General features: G+C 40.7%; 1 protein-coding gene across 4 annotated transcripts in view; it reads right to left on the bottom strand.

The window, feature by feature from the left end:
• BCL11B (BCL11 transcription factor B) overlaps positions 1-18,448 on the bottom strand; it is a 140,877-nt gene that overhangs the window by 118,489 nt on the left and 3,940 nt on the right. For 2 of the 4 annotated variants that reach the window (XM_007473605.3, XM_007473607.3), the window contains exon 2: positions 5,827-6,195. In XM_007473605.3, the coding sequence (XP_007473667.2) occupies positions 5,827-6,195 (369 nt within the window). The remainder of the gene's footprint in view (positions 1-5,826; positions 6,196-18,448) is intronic. The other 2 variants (XM_007473606.3, XM_007473608.3) reach the window with 1 other exon arrangement.

Here is an 18,448-nt window from a genome sequence, read left to right as displayed (position 1 = left end):
TTTTACATTTGGGGAAACCAAGGCTTGCAGAGATGAAGTGGTACACAATCTGTTAGTAGCAGAGCTGGGATTAGAACCCAGGTCTCACAACCCCCGCATGCCCTTTATGGACAAGGTTATCCTAAAAGTCTTAGTGACGTCGTACGTTTTAACTGCTCTACCAGATTTAAACTGCACTAAGACTTGGGGGATACCTTGTATTTTTGGCTTTAATAACAAGATAGAACTGGAGGGTTGGGGCAGTGGGAGTGGGAGTGCTGTTCTGCTTTGGCACGGAGTCATAAATTATAAGAATTGAGAATATACAGCCGAAATCAACCTTAGAGTTCATCTAGTCTGATCCTTTCTGTTTTAGAGATGAGGAAACTTAGTCCTAGGCAGGTGTAATCAAAATGGTGGAACTCTATGGAAAGAGCGGCATAAACAGAAGTAAACTCCTGTCTCAAAAACAGATAGTGGTACTCTGCTCAGCCAATGAGACGATTGCTATTCTATTGAGCGAGGACCAAAGACGATCCATTGCAAGCATGTCTTACAGAAATACGTTTTCTTTGAAAACCTGAGATCCCGCATCTCCTCTACAAATCACTAAAAAACGGAGAGCCACTAGTGAGATTGCTTACAGCACAGTCAATCAGAATGGGATTTAGAGGGAGGCTGGTTCAAGAGACAGAAGTTACAGGTATTCCCAATCAACTTTCTCTGAAGAGTTCTTTCAAGAGAAAAAAATTATAATCATGACCCACATTTCTATAGTACTTAGAAGTCTACAAAGTGCTTTCCTCACAATAATCATTCATAATTATTTTTCCTATTTTACTGATAGAGGAAACTGAGGCTCAACAAAGCTATTGCACCGAGTCACAGAGCACCGTTTGTAAAAAGGGGAGGTTGCTGGATGCCTTCCTTCTTGTGATCCTGTCTATAGCTCCTCAGTGGCTAAGTTGGGATTCAAACCCAAGTCTCCTGACAAATATCCCTTTCCTGTGCTGTCTTGAAAGAAACAAAAAGGTTCAACAACAGCTAATATTAATTAATTAACTAATTAATATTAATTAACAGTAATATTAATTATATCATTGATATGTAAGGTTGGTCTCCTCAAATAAGATGATCAGTTTCCCAAAGTTGATCCTTGTAGAACAGTAAATTCATTCATTCATCAAAATGATATTCCAGGTTGGGGCTGATGGTGGGTCTTTACCAAAGGCCCAAAGCGATAGACTGACCTGGGAAAAAAACTGAGAAGATGGCAAACCTGGTCATGCATGTTTTCCATCATCTCTAGCACATGTACCATCCCTACCACTCCAGCTTCAGTCAGCTCACTGGCCTTCTCCAGACAGCATCCAAAACTATAGGTCTCCCTGCTCTGTCCTTCCTACTGTGCTCTCCCACCAACTCTCATCTCTGTAGTGCTCAGCTCTCAGCTGTTATTTGCAAAGGACGTAATTCATACTTAAGTGTGATGATGGAGAGCAGCTTAATGTCTTATGTTATCCAAGGAGATATTTTCATTTTCATAGAGGACCCTTACACCTCTAGTGGAATAATTTCAGCAATCCAAATTTCCTTGGGGAAGCTATTCTTTGGTGGGATAGGCTCCATAGTGCTCCTCAAAGCTCCTTAAGGCTTTGAATCTATAACTATAGGTTGCCAGCCCAAAGGATAGAACCAAGCCCGAGAGATTTTTGCCACCACTGGGCCTTAGTTTGATGTTAAGTCCTAGACAGCTACCAGCAGACTAGATAGTTGCATACTTTGCCTCTGTTGAGCCAAAGGAAAAAGCAAAATCATAGACTGTCAGTGCTAGAAGAGCTCTTACAATCATAGAACATAAAATATGAGAGCTAGCAGAGGCCTTAAAGATCATCAAAGTCTAACTTCTACATTTTACAGATAAAGAAACTGAGGCTGAAGGAGAGGAAGCACTTGTCCAAGGTCACAACATAATAAATGAAAACTTCATAGAAATTCAAGAAAGCCCTAGTAGAGCAGGGGGCAGCCAACAGCACCATGGGCAGCCACTGCCTGGCCTGGGCAGCAGCTGTGTGTATTTCCAGAAGCCAAAGCAGCCCATCGCCTATGATTTCCAGTCTCCCTCTTAAAATATAAAGACTCAATTATCTTTGAACAGCTTGCTTTACACATGAATTGACACATTTATTTGACAATAAATAACTGAAAGTTATCTGTGTTTCCTTTACTGTTAATCTACACAGAGAAATAATAAACAGGGCTTGTCTACAAAAATGCAACTACTGCAGTCCTCAGAATTCAATTAAGCTAAAATAATTAATGCTTCCACCATATTAAATTACTTTATACATTTGAGCCACTGAAGTTTTATTCTTTAATCTTTCCTTTTTGTTAAATAAATAAAAAAAATTAGTTGGTTCCAAAAGTGTGAAGGAAAAAGGAAAAAGGGGGGAGAGAAAAACCAGGATTTGCTATTTCAATGTAATGGTCTTCCTCGGCTGCCACAGCATGTACTGTGTTTGGTGCCTTTGATTAAACGAACATTTTAAATGCTTTGAACAAACATATCTCCCTTTATACTTCTAAAGGATTATTTTACATATTTCTTTGGGAATAAAGAAATCCATTCGCCCTGTTGCAATGCAGAAAGGCCAACCATATCCGTTGCTGTTCCTAAAGCACTATAGAGTGCTACAGTATTACAACCAAAAAAATAAAAAATAAAAAGTAAGTAGGGCCGAGGGTAAAGCTTACTTAGAAATTATCTTTCCTTCTTATGAAATCATATTTAGTTGATTTTTTTTAAACAAATGATCTGTGGCCTCTCACTGGGAAATACCTTCAGTGTTAAATTTAGGTTATATTTTTTTCTAGCTAATGCAGAAAGCCTTTCTATTGAAAGAGAAATCAGGGCCTAGGTATATTCCACTAAAACCTTTCTAGGGAAAGACTTCTTGTGAGGTTTTTGTGACTGCCCTGCCTGGCTACAATGTCAAATATTCTGTACTGTTGAAAACTATTCCTCTGTTTCATATACATATTTTAAGTACCAGAGTTGGGGGAAGGGGACAAAACCCCCCCAAATGCTGCACCTTTTTTTATCTAACAGTTTGTGTCCTCAATTAAGAAGGCATTACCACATTTACACAGATATTCCTATCTGCATTTCATATTCAGGAAGTCTACCCAAAATAGCTTTTTATTTTTATATTTTAAGTACTTCTCATAAAAATTTCCTTTTGATCTCCATTGAGTTGGGAAAAGAGGAAGAACTCTCATTGGTCTTTCTCATCCTGGGGTGCTAAATTCTGTGCTCCCACCCTCCCAAGCTCCTCTCCCTACCCCCAAACAAAACTGAGAATTAAGAATTGGAATGAATTTAGAGGTCACCTCATCCAGCATCCATGAGCCCGAGGCTCAGAAAAGCAGGGTAATGTGCCCAAAGTCACAGAACTAGAACCAGAACCCAAGTGTCTGAATTAAATTCCAGTAACTTTCCACCATAGCACATGACAGCACAGGTATACAAGTGGCAACAATCATCCAGATCATCCAAAAAATCTAAAAAAAAATCAACCATCAGATTCTGGCTCTGGCAAATGGCATGTTTGAATGTAGATTTATAATGGGGGCTCTTGAATCTCCTTTGACTGGCTAGGCACACCAGTAACAGATGGGACCCCTTCCGCAGAGGAAGTCGTGTCTCACCAAAGAGTAAAATTACCCCTAGCTGCTCACCAACCTGCGAGAACAGCCTCTGTACCTCAGGGAATCCCTGGAGAAAGAAGTCAGCCACCACTCCGGATGGTCTTGTTTATGTCCACTGTGGTCCAAGCATTCTCTCTGAAAATCTCTAGGCTAGTGGGGTGAGCACAGAGGTTTGTGCCTTCCAGTCATGATATTTTGGAGGAAGGCAAGTCCATCAAGTTCACTTGGTTGGGAAATCTTGAGCCAGAAGGGAACCTATAATCATAGGATATGAGTAATGGAAGCTACCTTTAGAGACACCATCTTAGCCACCTGCCTCATGTCACAGGCGATGAAAATAGGGTCTGGAGATGGCAGGGAAAGGACTTGGTCATACTCTAGCTGTAAGTGACCAGTACAGAAAATATGAATCCTAGAGCAGCACACTGAGGAAGAGGTAAGATTTCCAGGGTAAGTGTAGACACGCCAATGGAGAAAGAGAAAGCCCCATTCCATATCTTTAAAAGCCCATGGTGGGCTTCTAGTGAACCCTAGCAGCACACTGAGGAAGAGGTAAGATTTCCAGGTTAAGTGTAGACACGCCAATGGAGAAAGAGAAAGCCCCATTCCAAATCTTTAAAAGCCCATGGTGGGCTTCTAGTGAACCCTAGCAGCACACTGAGGAAGAGGTAAGATTTCCAGGTTAAGTGTAGACACGCCAATGGAGAAAGAGAAAGCCCCATTCCAAATCTTTAAAAGCCCATGGTGGGCTTCTAGTGAACCCTAGCAGCACACTGAGGAAGAGGTAAGATTTCCAGGTTAAGTGTAGACAAGCCAATGGAGAAAGAGAAAGCCCCATTCCAAATCTTTAAAAGCCCATGGTGGGCTTCTATTTAACCCTAATCTTCCTTTATTCACTATAACTATGAAAATCAAAGTAGTGACAAACATCAGCTTTTGAACTGGAAGGGATTTTCTAAAAGCCTCTTATTTTTAAAGATGAAGAAACTGAGGCTCCCATGAAGGGAAGTGACTTGCCCACGGACACATGGATGGTAAATAGCAAGAGGCCCTTTTTGAGTCCCAAACTGAGGCTCATCCTGCCATGCCACAGCTAGTGTTTGCTCTAGTAAGCAGCATCCTTTTAGAGATTCCACCAAAGAGAGACACAGGCACACAAAAAGGGGCCTATTGCTTTGGATGGAGTGTTGCAATGCGTGAAAGGAAATAGCAAGTTAACAGAGAAAGACAATTCTCAAAAAAACCGCACTTTTGAGAAGAAACAGATTGAGAAGAAGGTGAGCATGTGCTGAACTTATATAGGACTTGTATACAGGGAAAACCATCCAATATGGCTGGGGGTAAGAAGCAGCAGCTCCCATTTCCCCTGACCATGGTGGATCTTCTAGGAAATCCCCATTATTCTTGGATCCTTAGACTATTTGAATTGAAAAAGACCTTAAAGATAGGCCTCCCCCTTATTTTACAGATGGGGAAACTGAGGTTCACAGAGGCTGTTTGACTTTTCATAAAACTAGATGCAACTCTGTGCCTTCTCAAACAGAACTCTTTCTATTGCATGGCATTTCATTACCTCCTGATTTAACCTCCCTCCTCTAACTTTACAGAGAAGGAAACTGAGACCCAGAATGCTTGAGGTCATAAAAGCAAGTTTATGAAGAGCTGGGACTAGTTCTATAACTCCCACTTCCACGCTGCCCTTTCTACTCCATCTTTTACTTCTGGCAGCAATGATAAGGTCAACTAGATTCTAACATAAAGAGAAAGCCACTCACCAAAAAAAATAATAATAATAAGATTAATTACCTCCTCTGAACCCTATGCCCATCATTTCCTGAGGGCTCAGTGTAGAGAGTGGATTAGAAAACAAAGAGTCCCGGGAAGTTTCTGGGCAATTACGTTGATACACCTGGTACTCTCGTGGTGGTCCTTAACGACCAACCTCCAAAGCTGCTTCTGCCACAGTGAGGCAAAGTCATGGCAGGCCGTACAGCTCTATAGCATCAGTGCTGCGGTCCTCGTACGCCAGTGCCCTTTTGGGGGGGCTGCCTCTACCTCACGGCACATGCCCTATAGGGAGAGCATCTTTGAGCATCTATATATTTTAAAGTGAGAATGGGAAAAGCAAGCATGCCATACCTGCAATATTTTCCTGCTTCGGACAAATTCCTTTTGTGGGCGTCAGTAGACGATCGTCTTCATCCGGGGTGACTTGGATCCCGATTTCCACTGGCTCTGACACTTTCCTGAGCTCGGAGCGTGACGAAGGGGGGGGACTGCTTTTATCCAGGCTCTTCTCGTAGCAAACACCAAGGCTCCCACTACACTGTTTCTTCTTGTGCTCTATAAACACCAGGATGTCTCTCAAGGGGAAATTCATCTGACACTGTCCACAGGTCAGCAGGTCTGGATCTGTCCCACCTGTGGTCAGCCCGAGGCCACCCGGCTCCTCTATCTCAAGACCTTCATCTTCGTCGACAATGGCGGCTTCCACATGGTCAGCCTCTGCTTAACATGGAGAAGAGAAAGGGGGAAGGAGGGAGAGAGGGGGGCAGAAAGAAAAAAGATGGGCTTAAGTGTTCGAAAACATTTGAGCAGTCAAACTAGGAAAAGTGGAAGCTCACAAGTATGGATCTTAATTCCTGCCTCTCCTCTTCCTTTTGTTTTCCCCCTTCAGCCATCCCCCACTCAGCTACCACCCCAACTAACAAAAGCAGCCTTGCTTAGAAATGGATCCTGGGCTTATTAAATGCTGTGTTGACCTCGTTGACCCTGGCTTCTTCCCAAAAGGTTCTGGCACTCCTATAAACCTATATCAAAATATCAAACAAAATAAATATTAATAAAATATCAAGTGATATTTTATTAGGCATAGGGCTCCAGCATCCTCCTGATAAAAGGATAACTTATTCTGACCTTCTTGACATTCACATTAATAGTCACTATTAATTATTACTGGAGAAGTCATAATAGGGTGATCGAGGTGGCCCAGAGGATAGACCTGAGCCTCAGACACTTGCTTTAACAGTGTGATCCTGGGCAAGTCACTTAACTTCTGGCCACCTTAGTTTCCTCATCTATAAAAGGGGGATGATGATAGTAGCCACTATTATGAATAGTCCCACCAGGGTTGTTGCGAGGATCAAATGAGTGTGAAGTTATTAGGTGCACAGTGCCTGGCATATAGTAAGTGCTATATAAATTATTATTATTATTATTATTATTATTATTTTGCATGGATGAGTAGAGAGTTGGTCTTAAAGCCAGAAAGAGGTGGATTTTTAAGTTCCACCTCTAATACAGAATAACTGTGTGACCCAAGGCACGTCACTTAACCACTAAGGGCTTTGGGCATCCTTCTAAGACTAGCGGTTGCAAAGAAAGTTAGAAGACATTTCCTTACTGAGAATTCCATTATCACTGACATCCCAAGTCTAGTTCCTATTCCTCTTATTTCACTGCCTCAAGATTTACAGAAGGACTTATTTTCCCCAACAACCTTATAAGAAAGGTTCTTACTATTTTCTTCATTTTACAGATGAGGAAACTGAGTTTCAGTAGGGGGTAGTAACTCTTCCCCCAGACCCTGAACCTTGCTCAAAATTCCCTCCCTACCTACACAACAGCACAGGGATGGACAGGCTGACAGAGTTCAGAGGGCAGCAGTGACAAATACAAGATATTTGCAACAACCAAAAAAGGGTGGGAGCTGGGGGGGGGGGGCTGGATTGCTTTCAAGCTATTGGTCAGAATTCTATTTTCCTAATTGGTCTGTCCCAAATATTACCAGTTAGCTATTGATTTTTTTTTCTTGGTTGGTTTATTTTCTAACATAGAAAACCATGTTTCCAGGTCACAATATATGTTCAGTGCCATATACATTATAGGGGCCCAGTCAGTATCTGTTGAGTTAAAATATATTATATATTTATATTAAAATATACATATATGTATAATTTGGCCTCATTCATCTATGTATGCTCATTAGAAGGTTGGGGAGGAGAGAATAAAATAGTTTGAAGATAATGAAGATCTTAAAAGGTAACAAGCCACTTAAGGAAGACATTTTAACTTTGCAACCTAAAATTTCTTATCGAAACAAAGGGGACACAAAAAGGTTTCATAATCCCCTCAGGATCTGAGATTTTGTTGGAATTTTAGAAATGCAAATATTAGCATTCTAACAGAAGAAAAGGTGTTCAAGTTCTGACAGTCGGGCAAACTAGACAAAGGTCTGAAGCCAGAGAAGCAAGGTAAATTTTAAACTGTTCAGTATTTAGCAAAGAATAATGGAAACCACGAAAGAGTAGGGAGCAGAGATGACGGGAAAAATGCATTCCGTGGCTGTGAAGTTATTGAATGGTCAGAGCCAAGGAACAGATAATTCAAGGAAAAATTTCTGTGGCATCTTCCATCCTCCAAATAAATCATGGGCCTATTATTTCCCCTGATAGTAGCACAAGCTTCCTCAGGGAAGCTTCCCCAACAGTCCTCATCTATGCATGTAATATGTACATGTATCACAAACGGGAGATGTGTATACATGTGTGTGTGTGTGTGTGTTTGTGTCTGTATAGCAGGAAGAGAACTATAATTCAGGATTCTGCTGAGTAGAAGCAAAGAGAAGGCTGAGCCGGGTTCCGAATGAGATAAATGTAGAAATGCATTAGAAATGTGGAAATATAAAAATATCATATAGGCAAAGAAATCCACACCAAAAGGCTGCTGTCTGCAGAGTTGTAACAAAGAAAATCTACAAGGTAACTAAACAGCAAACACAATACACATTCTGGAAACCATTAATTACGCCTTTAAAAAAAAATCAGAGTTTACTTTAAAGGGAGTTTGAAGACAATACTACATAATTAATTTACCAATTTATTTTATGAAAAGATGCTTTGCCATACTGAAAATGTAATCATAACCCTTCTGCTGAATAGTGATGCTAGGGAGAGTGGATTTCTGTGAACAGTTTGTCAGAATGTAAAAGGTAATTATTTAGTGCCTCTGCTCCCTTTAACGATCTAACATTGAGCAATATTGTTTATATTGAAAAGCTCGCACCTTTAATTACCAATTACATATACATAATTTCAGAGCCAAAGGAGAGTACTGTGAAAACAGTTCTTTAGAAATATAAGGATGTATTGTGCACTATTTCTAGAGAAGGATCTCTAATAGATAGGAGGAGGATGTCAAAATATTTTTTTTAAGCACAAAGGAGATGAACTAAAAAAAAAAAAACTAAAAAGGACAAAATGAAATGGAGAGTTGAAAGGAGACAAGGGATAAACCAAAAGGTAAGGGAGGTAGCGGGGAAGAAAAAGGGACCTGCCACAGGTTTAAATGCCACTTCTGTGGGAACCGATTGAGGCTTAAATACATTTATATTTTTTGAGCTATGATTCTCAGGCCTCCATCTGACCTAACCTAAAATTTTCTTTTTATTTCACCATCTCATCAGGGTGTGAGAAATATTTTCATTGACTTTTCTTCCCATTTCATAATTTATTGTTTAGATCAGAAGTACCAAAAAATTTCTAAACAGATTTAAATTCTTGCTAAGAGATCCAGCTAAATGATTTCAAATTCATTTTCTAATTCACAAGAAACACAGGCTAATTTAAAAATTAGCAGAGTTCACATATGCCTATTCGAAAACATTCCTCTCCTCTTTTGCTAAGGACTTGGTAACACACTTTTTTGGGGGGTGGGGGAGAGTGGTAACATCTGGTATTCTTTCATTTTTTGGCAGCCTTTGCCTTTCAGAAAATCAGCTTTTCACTTTCTTCATGCAGTAAGTCCTTGAGATCCGCAGTAATTGAGTCTGAAAGCTTCAAAAGATTTTTAACTATACTATGCTTTTAATTTTTGCTTCAAGTCAGCAAGTACCCAGTCGTGTCTCAAAAAGAATGCGCTATCCATATCTCAGATCTCCTCCAGTCCCATAAATAAAAACCAAAGTTTGCCGGAAAATCCACAACCAAAGCACAAGAATCAGAATCCAAAATGTTGTTGTTTTTGCTACAGGTGGAGGTGGGGGGGCTGGGGACTTGTGGAAGAAGCACACAAATCTTTCTGTGTCTGCCTCCATTGGTAAGAAAAGAAATGAAGAATTTTCAATTTGGAAAGCGAAACCCTGTATACATCAACAACTGTGTTAACATGACATGATGGGGCAAGCTTCACCCGAAGGAGGAAAGAGTTTCTGAATACAAGGCCACATGAGTTTTATTCTGTAGTCTTATTACACATATCACTCCCATGGGGTCCAGCCAGATATGGACCCATCTCGTCTACACCTTCCCAAACCCAAATGATCCTTCTGTTCAACCAGGTAGATGCAGGGCGCTGTTTCAGGCCTGAGAACTCACACTTGAAAAAAAAAATTTTTTTGAGACACCCTCAATACAGATACCCTGTGGTTTCATTTCCTTTGGCTGTTGTTTGTTGTGTTATACATGTTGACTGTGTGTATGTGTGTCCCTCTCTCAATGATTTTCATAAAGAAGGGGTAGGAAAGAAAGAAAGAAAAAGCAACACTTTTTGTTCCTTTGGCAAGGACCAAGTAAACTCCAATTGGCCCTAAAGAAAAAGGAACCCCTTTTCACTCATTATTTGGTACTTTGAAGTCTATAGCTGATCAAAGCCCGCCTCACTGTACCCTCAAAGTCCAGGTGCATGATTTAGATCCCAACAGCTTCACCTCCTGATTCTCATCAGCCTATATCCACATAGGACGGAGAACACCACAGAAAAAGAAAAAATGAGAATGGATCTCTTCGATCTGGGCATGTTTTGACCTGCTCACATCTTTTGATAATAAACCCCCTCTCGGTAATAGTACTGGTGCCGAGAAGCCACAGGGCTTGGATGTTATTGAGCCCAACAAAAGTTCCATACCTTTGCTTTGGGGGAATAAGGAGGAAAAATCAGGTTTTCTTTTTTCAAAAAATTTCCAGGTACCTACAATTCGGTCTAAACAAAATTTTGCTACTTCAGTACTTCATATAATAATATTAATAAAAATATATATTGTGAACACCTTTAAAAAATTAAATCGAAATGACATTAAAAGGTGGCCATGGGAGTAGCAATGTAAGGAAAAAGGTTAGAATTCTAAAACCTGAAAGCCTTTAAGAGGCCTGATAGGTTACATTTCATTTTGCAACAAAGTTAGGTCTTCGATGCCCAAGGTTTAATCTAGGAACAAAGATTACCTCGACCCTCCCAACGTGGTAAAATCTTTGGGTAAGCTGAACGTTATGGGATTCAAAAATAAATACCATCAACTTTATGAAGAAGAAAATAGCAAACACGTGGATTCCAATGCCACATTCTATCTGGCTTGAAGCAAATTATAGGGGACTAGGTGGGCAAGAGGGGAGGCAAAGATTACCCCCCCAACATTGAGGAACATTGACGCAGCAATATGTGCCATAGGTTCATCTGCCCTGCCTCGTCAGTTACCATCTCAGAGCTTCAGGTTGTCCCAATGAGCAGAGAACTTATTAACTGCATTTGATACATTTCTGAATTGCCTCTGCATCCATCCACAGGGAAATCCTACCTCAGAGAGTGGGACTTCAAAGATTGTCCTCTTTTCAAAGCCCAGCCTTCAGCCAGCACTACCCACTTACTATATAGCAAGCAGCAGCCACGTTATTGCACCCAGAGAGCAGATAGGAATTTGTGTGTGTTCTGCTTTGATTCAAACCAAATTCCCATCATTAATGAGTCAGCCACAATTCAGAGGAAATTTGCACGGACATTAATTTCTTTTGCAGGTAGGGGCTGCTTGCTACCCATAGATTCCCCAAATGGGTGGCCCCCAATGTCACCATCGTCGTAATGTGTCATCATGTTTACAGGCGCATCAGATAGAGCCAGCCTGCTTCTGTCTATAGACTAGGCTGAGCTGAGCTGAACTGGGCTAGGCTAGCAAAACTCTAAATGAAAAGATTTTACACCTGCTTCCTACAAAAGCCATTCTTGGGCTCCGAGAGCTCCTATCTACCAAACAACCTATGTTTACCAAGAATTGGTGAGCTGGTTGTTTCCTTCTTTTTTCTTGAGAGGAAAAATTCATTGCTTCTGAGTGATACCAGGCACCCAAGCCATACCAGACTCACATGCAACTGAGCACAACACTTTCTAAGCCCATGCCATCAATTTTTAATTTCATTGTATCCAAGAGAACATAAAGGGGTATGGGGGAAATAATCAATTTGTGTGTGTGTGTGTGTGTGTGTATGTGTGAGAGGAAGAATTTCTGAATAGATGACTCAAAAAGGGGCGACAGATTTTTAGAAAGTTGTCTTAACAGTGCAAATAATCACTGTCTTGCATGGACAGAGGGAGAGCAAGAAATACAAAATAAATGTATATATTAGAGGCATTTCTTGCATCAGAGAGAAGTCTTAAAACAAATTCAAGGTATCCAACCAAAAGATCTAAGTCCTGCTTAGCCACAGCCCAGCTTCGACCACTCAGCCTTGTTGCTGTTGTTTGGCCACAGGGCTGTCCACCTAATGTGGTTAACCACACATTTAACAGGTCAGTTTCAAAAGCAGAGGGCCTGGGTGAGGTATTTATTGATTGGTGGAAGGGTTCAATTATTTCTGAAAGGGGAAGAAGTGGGACGGAGAGTAGAAGGGCAGTTGTAACCACAGGAGTTATAGAAAACAACATTGCTCTATACCTTATCTGCCCTCTGGCCCTACCAGTCCCTCCCTGCTAGCCATCTCCTACTGTGTCCTATGAAGAGATAGAGACCTGGCACCCACACCCATGGCCCTGATCCATAGGAGGTGGAGACAAGCTTCTTCCCACACTGAGACACTTCCAAAGAAGCTCCTCACACCTCAGTCCTCCCAACAGCCTGGATTCAAGGCCTTTCCACTAAAGCCCTAGGCGTAGAACACCCATGAAACAAGACAGACCTCTAAAAACAGAAAAATAAAAAAAAACTGTCAATCTGGGACAGTCATCCAGGGGAGAGGCTCAATCTATGCAACACCAAGTAGTTTGGCTAATTAATTTTTGTTTTGGGGGCGTTATTTTTCTCTTCCACTGAAACCAGCTCAATCAAATGAGTTCTTTGGCAGAGTGGGAACCATTTTAACAGAGGCAAACATGGTCAGTTTTGTAAATTGATAAGAAGGGCCTGGAGGTCAGAGGTCTACAACTTAATTCGGGCAGTTTTCCTTAAGTACTAAATTTAAAACACCACTGACAAGAGAAATAGGGAGAGAGTCAGTGAGAAAGGAGAGATAGATCCTTTCAAATAAATGTCTCATCCAATTTCAATTTGAGTCATTGCATTAAAAACACTCTCTTGAGAACCTTCCCAAACCTCTCCAAGGCCTTCTTGGCCTAAGCCACCCTCCCTTCAGAAATTGAAGAAAAGAAGAGTCTGAGCCTAATAAATTCGGGGGGCGGGGGGCAGGAGAAAAAGGGGAAAGGCTGAAAAAGACATTCAGGTATATTTATGGATCCATTACTGAAACGTTACTTAATAAAATGCTAAGAACACAGCACCAGAGAGGAGTGACCTATGTTTTGATAAATAAACTAGTTGCTTTTGGGGTGGGGTGGAGGGGAGGAAGATTTACTGCTACGGAAGCCCTTAAATACATTCAGCAGGTCTTGTAAAACTAAAGTAGCTTTAAATCTTCAGAGCCACAGCAGAGACTGTGATGATGTGATATAAAAGCAGCCTTTGTTGCCAAATGAATTAGATTTGTTTTATTTAATGCCATTCTTTTAAAAAAGAAACTCAGCAGCAGCAGCAGCAGCAGCAAGAGGAGGAGGAGGAGGAGGAGGAGGAGGAGGAACAGCAGCATCGGCAGCAGCGGCAGGCGAGCCCTCCTATTTACAGGAGCCCAAAGCACCGACCCCTCCACTGCCAGAGGAGTCGACCCTGTGTAGGGCGACTGCCTTAAGCCTCTGATCTCCAGAGTGGATTGAAACATTACTGCCCTTCCAAGTGTCTCTTTCTTAGAAGTGCAATGATTTCCAAGGCCCCGGCTAATTATGAGAAGCCTGGCATTCAACTTTTCTTGAGTCATTTTTCTTTTCTTAAATGATGTTGCTTGACTGAGGAATGGATTAGTAGATTCCTCCAATGGATTTGTATTTCTGTGGCTTTAGTGGCATGAGCTCCTAAAGCATTCTGTAAAATAGAGAGGGGTTTGTTTTCTCTACCTTCACCCCACCTCTTTGAAGTTCCTCAATATTGTGCGTGTGGGGCTGAATTTCAGCAAATTATCTTGAGCATGTTCAAGCCACACAGGCAAAATCATCAGCTGCTTCAGAGGGGAAAAAAAATTTAAAGAAAAAAAAGGGAAAAAACCAACATGAATTTCTTGCATTGTGGCAACTACACAAAAGCCTTGCATATGTCAAAAATATAGAACTAAGTCCCTATGAATGTGCCATCATTAATCAAATCCCCGATCTGGTGTCACTTTTGCCAGTAAAATGACGATATTCCTCTAACCCCCCTCGCTGACACGTGCCTGAGACACATGAAGTGTGTCCCTCGGCTTCCATTTGTTTTCTAATAGTCTGCTCTCCGCACTTTTTATCTCTGCCTTGGGAAAAGCTGCTGCTCAGGGTAGATGGTCCACAGCATTTCTCGGGGGTGGGGTGGGGAAGGGAAGATGGGGAGCCCAGCAGAACCACATCTCACTGAGGCTCAGGGGCTGCAACTTATTGTGGACCCACAAAGCCAGCGAGAGGTTTACAGTGGCAGCTGAGCAGGGTATACCTGTGGCGCACACTCCTTTTATGAGAGTAAATAAACGATGGTGAGATGAAGATGCCATAATAACAGCAGCTGAATGAATCATACATTTATCAATACTGCAGACGGTTATTGATGTCTTTCTTTTCCCCTCCTCATTAAAAATATATAAATGTATCCACATCTAACACCACGTAGCAACACAGACCCTGTAAAGTCTTTGTATTGCATCAATAACTTTACTGTGTGGTAGGAGACGCTCCCCAAAGATCATTTATTTTCCTCTTTTCCTGCCCATAGGTGACACTCCTGTTAACCTCCGGAGACCAAAGTCCTCACACAGTTCTGGTTGAAGGTGAGGCTGGAGGCCAGCACGGAGAACCATTATGGGCATGGCACAGCAGAATGAAAAGAGCATTTGCAATGGCACCCAGCCCTGCCACTAAAGCTGGGGTGAGATGGTGGGAGAAAGTGGGCCACCCTGGGCCTTGCCTGGGTTTCTCCTTTAAGTAAAAGCGAAGTGGAATGAGATGATCCCTGAGATACTTTTTGGCTCAGACGGTCTGTGTTCTAAGATACCGGTCAGCTTAAATGTTCTATAATTCTAAGTCTCTACCAAGTATAAATACTCTATGGGTTGGTTGGCTGGTTTGTTTTTTTTTTTTTGACAACTAAGGTTCCTACCTATTTGAATCTTATATATCCTACGATCCCTTCCAGTTCTGAGATTATATACAATTATAGGATTCTAGGGCCTTCGTCCAGCTCTAAAAATTCTATGATGTTCATTTAACAGTGACAAGCTAGACTCCCTCCAAGTCCAAATAGGACCAAGGCCACGAACACAGCTCCCTTCTGCCTCCACCTCCCTTTTCAGCGTCCCTCAGCAGGACTCTTAAAAACCACATTTCCATCTCAGGGGTCTCTGCCGAGTTCTGTGCTTTCATGGCTTCTCCTGGGAAAAGTTAAATGCTGTGGAAATGAGACAGACCACAAGGGAGAGGTTTGGGATTTCTACAAAGAAAACGATTTTTGAGAGCCTGTGGGACACAGATCTCTTCAGTATTTGGGGGGACTGTACATCTTCATTTCTGGGCTCTTTGGCTGCCGTCTCTGTATATGCTTACAACCACCCCACTTCAAACGTTAAATGAAGTAGAGAAATCATCAGATAAATTGCTAGCCCTCTGTACTCGAGAGTGAAGGCTCTTTCTACAGTTGATGACAGCCCTAGTCTTTTGTCTGACCTAATTTATTTCTCTTTCAGGTTAGAATAAAACACTCCTTCCTGTGACAGTATAACCTTCCCTGCCCGAATATTGAGCTCTAACAGAAAACTAAACATTGCTGTTTTCTGATGGATTTCTTGGACGCCAAGAAGAAAGCATTATGTATCCAGAAAGCCAGTTGATCAAAGCACAAAATTACACATTTAGGTAAGAAAGAGTTCCATGCTGGAAAGGCAACCACAATACTGGACAACGGTCCTCTATAGACTACGCAACCTCGATACCTTATTCCACAGAAACTTTGCTACATCGTATGACTTAGCGTTTGATATCTTTGGGGGACCAGTCATCGGATCCTGCATAGGACAGAATCATTGCACTGTGACTGGGAATTAGAAGGCACAACCTCTAAAATGAGATACAAAGGGAATTTCCATTCAGTAAGTTATTCTGAGTCTCCGACTACTGAACGCTGGAATGCTTTCCTCTGTGGCATGTTTGTGATACGTATTGCAGACAAACATAGATGTATAGTCTACCTCTGGAGTAGAGAGAGATTTACTTACTGTACCCCAACCGACAATGATTAATGATTATTGTTAGCCTGATTACTTAATAGCATTATGGAATTTTCAGGATATAAATTTGGGGGGTTGATAGGGAAACATGCTATTAAAAAAATAATAATAATCTTAATTGTTTTTAAGCCCATCTGTGAACGCAGCCTTGCAAATCAATGATAATTGTTTGAGAATAGATTTCTCAAACTTATACTCTCATTTTGCCGGCACAGATCTCTTCATGGAAATCAATATTACAACTTTACACTTAAGACATTCTGCAGCAATGCAAACTGCCTCCGATATAGCCATTATTTTCAATCCTATTGTATCCTAACCACCAGTACACCAAGTTCAATTTAACCATCCTCTACCATGAGACAGGCTATGAGCTCCCCCTAGTTGTCGCTGCTCGGCACTTAAAGCCATAGGACATGGCTGAGACTTGGGCTGGCAATTCAACTAAAAAAGCCTGTAAAGTTTATTTTGCTAAGTATTTGATCACAAGCAATACATAATGCAAAACAACCGAGATAGGAAATGTGAAAGGGAAATAGAGGCTTTGTTCAAGACATTTTAAAAACCAACAAATAGGTCCTGAGCTAAAAAACAAAATTCTGATAAGGAGTTCAGATTAGGTGTCATCTGAAGGCAGTAAGTGATACCTGTAATTTGTACCGTTTAACAAGGATCAATCGTGTCTAAGAGATAATTATGATCAAAAGCGTCCAAGGTTGGCTTTGTCCAACACCATAAGGTGTGTTTTTGCCTAAGTGCTCAATAAGCCATCACTCTAAACACAAGCTTGATTCAAAGATCCTATGCTCCCATAGGAATTTCTAGGTTAATTAATAAGCATCATAAAAACAACTGCATTTCTTGGGTTGAAAAACTATTTTTATGTTAGATATTTTATAGATCAATCTCTTCAAAAGGCTACGGAACCATGAATACTGAGCAAATATCTGTTCCTTTCACTCAGTGACAAAATGCCCTTTAAAAGCATTAGAAACTTCATAAGTATGTCTCCAGCCTCTCAGGTATGAATTAAAAAGGGGGGAAATCTCATAATAGTGTCCTATTGATGAACATATTTTGATTATCCTACAGAATTTTGGCAAATGGTAGGGATCATGTCCTTAGTCACACAGAGCATTTCCTTCTGGAAAACTATGAAAAACAGGGGAAACTTCCTTTCTCCTAAAATCCAATTATATGAAAATTCTTCAAAAGCATTTGCTATTTGGGAAGGCTTATGAATAGAATGAACAGATAGGTTTATGGATGGAGAAGATTTGTTAACATGACCATTTCTAAACCACAGTAAATTATTATTATTGTTGTAATATTGTCATATCTAGCCATATACCTATAACAATTAGCCTATCTGGGGCTTCAAATCCTAGGCTTTTCAATTTGGAGATATTTTGGAAGAATGGGAATTCGGTAGGATAATGATCCATCTTTCCAAGGAAACCTATTGGTGAGTGGCTGAAAAATTCCCCCTATAGGGTGTAGGTAATTTTTCATGAGCATCCTATTTTCTTCATGAAGCACCAGAGCTATTTTCTTTACTTTAACAAATTTCACTTTTCTGCTGGACATTCTTAGCAGAAGGAATCATATAAACCCTTCTTTGATCTAACCCCACAACCATTAAAATATTTCATTGGTTGTTGGTTTTCTCTATTGATACTGGTGTTTCATATTGTTCTGGTTTTCTTTCTTTTTAAAGCATTCTGACTTCAGAAGAATATTTCATCTACATCAAACATTTTAAAACAAAATAGAATTTAATGTTTTGATAAATAGCGGTCTCACCCAACCTTCTCTCTTCTATCATACCTTTTCTCACTGACTATAAATTTAACTAGCTCATTATCACTGTAATAACTTCTGGGCAAAGACCAGAGATGCTGTTTAAGTTACTGTCCCCTTTTTATTTTTATAGTTATTCACATTTATCCAAGGTTACATCATTATGGAGAACCTAGTGACTGCCCACATAGGCCAATGAGTTTCTAGCTTATAAATAATCATTCAAGCTAACAGATAAAAATGAACTACATTTTCAGTTGTTTGTTTCACATGGAAGATCTAAATGTTTCTTTTAACCCCCCATAGTGTGGAAACTAATAAACTTTGGTGGAGCAGTGACAAGAGAGCCTTTGCCTTGGCAGAGACTATACTGCACCTTGAATGCAATTCTCCCTCCCGTCAGATGT

The sequence above is a fragment of the Monodelphis domestica genome, chromosome 1 (assembly GCF_027887165.1).
Source record: "Monodelphis domestica isolate mMonDom1 chromosome 1, mMonDom1.pri, whole genome shotgun sequence".
NCBI classification, from domain to species: Eukaryota; Metazoa; Chordata; class Mammalia; order Didelphimorphia; family Didelphidae; genus Monodelphis; species Monodelphis domestica.
The sequence above is the reverse complement of the archived record's forward strand: the minus strand, read 5'-3'. Positions and strand labels throughout refer to the sequence as shown.